The sequence below is a fragment of the Mobula hypostoma genome, chromosome 5, assembly GCF_963921235.1.
Source record: "Mobula hypostoma chromosome 5, sMobHyp1.1, whole genome shotgun sequence".
Taxonomy (NCBI): domain Eukaryota; kingdom Metazoa; phylum Chordata; class Chondrichthyes; order Myliobatiformes; family Myliobatidae; genus Mobula; species Mobula hypostoma.
Window position 1 is genome coordinate 17,423,345 of NC_086101.1, and position 6,669 is coordinate 17,430,013.

Below are 6,669 nucleotides of genomic sequence, written 5' to 3' on the forward strand. Positions count from 1 at the left end.
ACAGCTTAAATATTCAGAATAACCAGGCTCTGATGAAGTCAGTTACCATGCAGGTAACAGAGCAAGGCAAGAATGCTTCGCAACAAGAAGCCGGCTGACAGTCACACTATCAACACAGCACGGACCTGGTGACGACTGCGATATGCATGAAACAATGCCCAGTTTTCGTACGGAGAGTCGATTTGCAAGGAAGGTCTGCAGAAGAATGCAAGGGATTCAAACGAGTTACCTGATCTACGGGCTGTTTTCCGGGACACATATCGGTCTACCGTTGAACCTCCTTCCGCATTAGACACTGAGGGACTAAACACTGGAAATTTCTTCCTTGGCCAGAAGCAACAATGTGAGTGGTAAAAGTGACCCGAAGACTGAGGCGCTGACACTACAAATGTATAGAACCAATTATACAATCAATATTTAGGCCGAACGACATACTGAATGTAAATAAATTTATGCACAATGCATAATGTGTATTTTATCAAGGGCAGGAATCTGTATTAAGGTAGGCGGGGTCCGAACCTTACTGAGGAGTTTTCAGAGTTTCCAACAACCCTTCCGTAACCTCCCCTTCTGCGTGGAGTTCTGCGGATCAAATAAGAACTCCTGCTCATCTCCGCGCCCATTGCTGTGAAGGTTGTTTTACTAAGAGAGTTCGGGCCGGCAAATTGTGCAACTGCGATGGAACAGTCTCCAGACCTAAAAGAACTCTTGTCGAAACTCTTTCCCACCGCTTTTAGTGTCCTCCGGAATGCAGCATTAACAGCCGTTCTGTATGGACTAGAATATCTGGTGGAGGAAAACAGCCCATGTCCCTGTGATCCGAAATGGAATGCCACCCATTCGGATCTTGCTTTTTTTGTGCCCACAGTCGTCCTCCTTCTCATCAGTATGATGGTGGTACCCGGTTGTCGGCGATTGTGTAAGTGTGGAACGTGCAGTCGATGTCCCGAGTGTGGAATGTGCAGTGGATGTTGCAAGTGTGGAACGTGCAGTGGATTTCTCAAGTGTGGAACGTACAGAGGATTTCCCAGGTGTGGAACGTGCAGTGGATTTCTCAAGTGTGGAACGTACAGAGGATTTCCCAAGTGTGGAACGTGCAGTGGATTTCTCAAGTGTGGAATGTGCAGTGGATTTCTCAAGTGTGGAACGTGCAGTGGATGTCCCAAGTGTGAAGAATGCAGTCCCTGTCCCGAGTGTGGTTCACGGTGTCAAGAAAACAATGCATGCTCTGGTTGCGGGAGCGCCTGCAGAAAAATTTGTTTTGGATTGAACACACTGATGCAAATATCGATCCCATCTATCATATGGGCTGTTATTTTACTACTAGATGGGGACTATGTCGCCTGTTATTACGCCGCTTCAGTCAACCAGACGCAACAGAAATGCAAAGAGTTTTGCAGCCTCGAAACTTTGCCTTCTCTGCTCGAGCATTGCTTCACGTCCCGGGTGAGTATCGTCAGATATTGCTTGAAGTGCGCGATTATAACAGTGCAGGTCTCCGGCTACTGGATCTATCCGCGCCGTTGCTGCCCCGGCACATCTTAATTAAGATGCGAGAAAGCGCCCAGAACTGACACAGAAATGATGGCGCAGGGTTAAAGTGAGAAGGAGAAATTTACAGGGTGATTTGAACGACAGGCTTTCCACAAGATGGTGGTGAATATCTGGAAAGAGGTGCTAGATGAGGCATTGGAGACGGAAATAGTTAAATATAGGTGCTTACAGACGATAAGAGTAAGGGGATACAGAATAAAGGCAGGGAAATGGGGTTAGCGTTTTCGGACATCGCAGTCGGCAAAGGTCAAAGTTCAAAAGTTCGAAGTAAATTTATTATGCAAGTACATATATGTCACAATTTCCATAGAAACACAGAACATAGAAAGCCTACAGCACAATACAGGACATTAGCCCACAAACCTGTGCCGAACATGTACTTACTTTAGAAATTACCTAGGGTTACCTGGAGCCCTCTATTTTTCTGAGCTCCATGTACCTGTCCAGCAGTTTCTTAAAAGACCCTATTGTATCCGCCTCCACCTCCGCCACCGGCTGCCCATTCTACGTACTCACCGCTCTCCGCATAAAAATACTTACCCCTGACATCTCCTCTGTACCTACTTCCTTTAAACTGTGCCTTCTCGTGTTAGCCATTTCAGCCCTGGGGAAAAGCCTCTGACTATACACACAAGCAATGCCTCTCATCAGCTTATACAGCTCTGTCATGTCACCTCTCATCCTCAGTTACTCTAAAAGAAAAGGCTGAATTCACTCAACCTATTCTCATAAGGCATGCTCCCCAGTCCAGACAACATCCCTGTCAATCTCCTCTGCACCCTTTCTATGGTTTCCACGTCCTTCCTGTAATGAGGCGACCAGAACTGAGCACAGTACTCCAAGTGCGGTCTGGCCAGGGTCCTATATAAATGCAACATTACCTCTCGGTTGAGAAGGCCGATGCACTGTATGCCTTCTTAACCACAGAGTCAACTTGCACAGCAGCTTTGAGTGTCCTGTGGACTCGGACCCCAAGATCCCTCTGATTCTTAACACTTCCAAGAGTCTTACCATTAATACTATATTCTGACATCATATTTGACCTACCAAAATGAACCACCTCACACTTATCTGGATTGAACTCCATCTGCCATTTCTCAGCCCAGTTTTGCATCCTATCGATGTCCTGCTGTAACCTCCCTTCAGCCCTCCACACTATCTACAATACTCTCAACATTTCATACCCTGACATTCATTTTCTTGTGGGCATTCAAAGTAATGCAAAGGGAGACGCTCTTTAGTTTGAGAGTAGGGACCTTATGCAGTTCTCCACCAGTTGGTTCCCGGCTCACTATTCGAATGCATACAAAGCAGTGATTGATGGCTTTCTTTAGATTAGAATGGAAGAATATGATATGGATTTAGTGCAAGGAATGAGTATTGGAGCAATAGATGATCTCGCTGAAAAAATACCTGATCAATTTCAGTGGCTGGGCAATCTCAATATTTACTCTCATTCTATTTATAAGCTCCTTGTTTTTTTTTAATATCTTGACAGAAAATTGGCAGCATTTTGCTGACGTTAACTGTGGTCTTACTGCTATTACTAAAGTTCATTCCGAGCTGGACTTCTTGTGACTGTACTGAGGAAGGTTATTACGAGTTCAAGTATCAACGAGCGGTGGAAAAGAAGAGATGGAGCAAAGTGAAGGAAGAGTTGGGGAAGAGAGTGGCAGAGACTGCAAATATGGAGGCCAAAGAGCTAATTTCAAAACTGAAACTCAGCAAATCTGATCAGCGTGAACAGGACTCTAACCAAGGTGAACAGAACTCTGACCATAGTGAACAGAAATCTGACCAAGGTGAACAGAGCTCGAACTAAACAAGAGATACAAATGCTGATGAAGCTGGCCCCAGTGAAAGTTCATCATAACCAACGATGGGAGCCATGTATTCTGTGCTGCGCGTTAATTATCTTTATTATAATAAGCAGTCACATTAGTGGGGCTGCGGTAAAAGCAAATGGAATAAATATCATACTATTGCTTATTTCTTTGTATTTGTAGCTTGGAAATGCAGAGGTCATATTTTTCCTTTCTGCTTAATATCACTTAATATTGCTTTAATATTGTATGTTTTCTAATTGCTAATAAAGAATCGAATAAAGGATTCGACTCTTTGGAACACACAGTTAATTGGAGCCGAGGGTGAGTCAAGCAGGTAGAACAACTATCTCTGGGGTCGCAGGCTGGCGGCAATTGTTTGGTTTGGTTTCGGATTTTTGTTTTACCGCTACACCAACTGTTGACAATATTACAATGAGGCGTCATTTTAATCGCCATTTCAATGATCGACCACAACTCAGCAAGGCAGGGTATACTTCCTGAACACCAGCTACTGTGCCCTGCAGAAGTATTCAGCCCGAAACCCTTTGTTCACATGAATGAGTGTTACAACCAGGGATTTTGAGCTCCCACCCCACCGCACAAAAATCAGGGAAAACTAAAATATCAGCAACTGAAATGTCGGCAGTTCAGGAGTTATGGGGAACTGGAACAGAAGCGTTCAAGCCTGAGACCTATCAGACAGGATCATATAGAAAGGCCCGGCAGACCCAAGGGGCCTGGTGGCTACTTTTGCTCCCATTTTGATTTGTTCTTGAGTCCGGAAAAGTTGAGTCTCGGCCATAGAACAGAGATTCACCAAGGCTACAATTCACACAGATATACAATATAATGACCTAGAGCCCAAAACTATTCAAATGTAATCAAGCAACATAAGGGAGACGTAACACACCCTAAACAAAGCCCACACAAAGAATTTTAAGGCATAAGGAAAGTTGATTTCCATCCCTAGTCTGATCATGATCTACGTTATGACCCACATCAACTTCCTTAATTATTAATCATGACTGCTCCTTCAACAGCATACAGACTCTTTAGAATAGGATTTTTCAATTTTTTATGCCAAATATCAAGACTGAAATGTCAGTAGTTCAGAAGTTATGGGGAACTGGAACAGAAGTGTTCAATTTCTCAATTTTTTTATGCCATTAACTGAGGGATCCGTGTACCCCAGGTTGTGAACCTCTGCTTTAGAAGGAATTGGCTACTTAAGGTTAATGATCCTGAATAATCCTACTCTGGGTAGAGAGAACAAACATAGAAACATAGAAACATAGAAAATAGGTGCAGGAGTAGGCCATTCGGCCCTTCGAGCCTGCACCGCCATTTATTATGATCATGGCTGATCATCCAACTCAGAACCCAGCCTTCCCTCCATACCCCCTGACCCCTGTAGCCACAAGGGCCATATCTAACTTCCTTTTAAACATAGCTAATGAACTGGCCTCAACAGTTTGCTGTGGCAGAGAATTCCACAGATTCACCACTCTCTGTGTGAAGAAGTTTTTCCTAACCTCGGTCCTAAAAGGCTTCCCCTCTATCCTCAAACTGTGACCCCTCGTTCTAGACCTCCCCAACATCGGGAACAATCTTCCTGCATCTAGCCTGTCCAATCCCTTTAGGATCTTATACGTTTCAATCAGATCCCCCCTCAATCTTCTAAATTCCAACGAGTACAAGCCCAGTTCATCCAGTCTTTCTTCATATGAAAGACCTGCCATCCCAGGAATCAATCTGGTGAACCTTCTTTGTACTCCCTCTATGGCAAAGATGTCTTTCCTCAGATTAGGGGACCAAAACTGCACACAATACTCCAGGTGTGGTCTCACCAAGGCCTTGTACAACTGCAGTAGTACCTCCCTGCTCCTGTACTCGAATCCTCTCGCTATAAATGCCAGCATACCGTTCGCCTTTTTCACCGCCTGCTGTACCTGCATGCCCACTTTCAATGACTGGTGTATAATGACACCCAGGTCTCGTTGCACCTCCCCTTTTCCTAATCGGCCACCATTCAGATAATAATCTGTTTTCCTATTTTTGCCACCAAAGTGGATAACTTCACATTTATCCACATTAAATTGCATCTGCCATGAGTTTGCCCACTCACCCAACCTATCCAAGTCACCCTGCATCCTCTTAGCATCCTCCTCACTGCTAACACTGCCACCCAGCTTCGTGTCATCCGCAAACTTGGAGATGCTGCATTTAATTCCCTCATCCAAGTCATTAATATATATTGTAAACAACTGGGGTCCCAGCACTGAGCCTTGCGGTACCCCACTAGTCACCGCCTGCCATTCTGAAAAGGTCCCGTTTATTCCCACTCTTTGCTTCCTGTCTGCTAACCAATTCTCCACCCACACCAATACCTTACCCCCAATACCGTGTGCTTTAAGTTTGCACACTAATCTCCTATGTGGGACCTTGTCAAAAGCCTTTTGAAAATCCAAATATACCACATCCACTGGTTCTCCCCTATCCACTCTACTAGTTACATCCTCAAAAAATTCTATGAGATTCGTCAGACATGATTTTCCTTTCACAAATCCATGCTGACTTTGTCCGATCATTTCACCGCTTTCCAAATGTGCTGTTATCACATCCTTGATAACTGACTCCAGCAGTGAGATCTCAGGCAACTGATACGTGGGCCAAACCAAAACAGGGAAAATTAAGTCAAAGGACAAGCATTGAAAACATGGAAGAACCTCTCGCTGAATGGAAGATGATTATGGTCGTTGGGAGTCAATCACTCAATTCCCAGGATATGACTGCAGGACTTCCAGTGGCAATGAATAACTGATCACATCTATGGAAGTTGTATTGTTCAAAAACTTCAAAGTCATTTGCCTTCACAATCATTGGTAAGTGAGTTATATGAGTCGAATCCCTACTTACAGTATATATGTGAACTAAAGCGGTGAATGCTTGTTAGAATAGGTGTGTATGAGTGTGTTTCTTTTTGTCACATTCCATCCAAATTACTTCAGTTATTTTGAGTTGCATCAGATGTGGTGTTTACTGAACTGTAATACTGTACGTAGATATAGGAGCGTTTCAGTATGTTGATCCATTTCCTAATTAGCTTTATCCTCGCCCAATTGGTTCAGACTGAAGAGGTGTAATGAAGAATTCATTGTGGATTTGACAGGGGTCACTCATAGAGGAACATTCGATATTAAGGTGGAGTGTGACTGATTAATTCCCAGAGGCTTGGAGTCAGACACTTCCTCACAACTCCCTGCAACATGTGGCTTTGTTCGCCAGACAG

The 6,669-nt window shown here is 44.1% G+C and overlaps 1 protein-coding gene across 1 annotated transcript; it reads left to right on the forward strand.

Moving 5' to 3' along the window:
• Window positions 1-951: 951 nt before the first annotated feature.
• LOC134346137 (uncharacterized) lies at window positions 952-3,612 on the forward strand. The gene is made up of 2 exons (XM_063047443.1): window positions 952-1,446; window positions 3,053-3,612. The coding sequence occupies exons 1-2, from the start codon at window positions 958-960 to the stop codon at window positions 3,374-3,376; spliced, it is 813 nt and encodes a 270-aa protein (XP_062903513.1). The 5' UTR covers window positions 952-957; the 3' UTR covers window positions 3,377-3,612.
• Window positions 3,613-6,669: the final 3,057 nt, after the last annotated feature.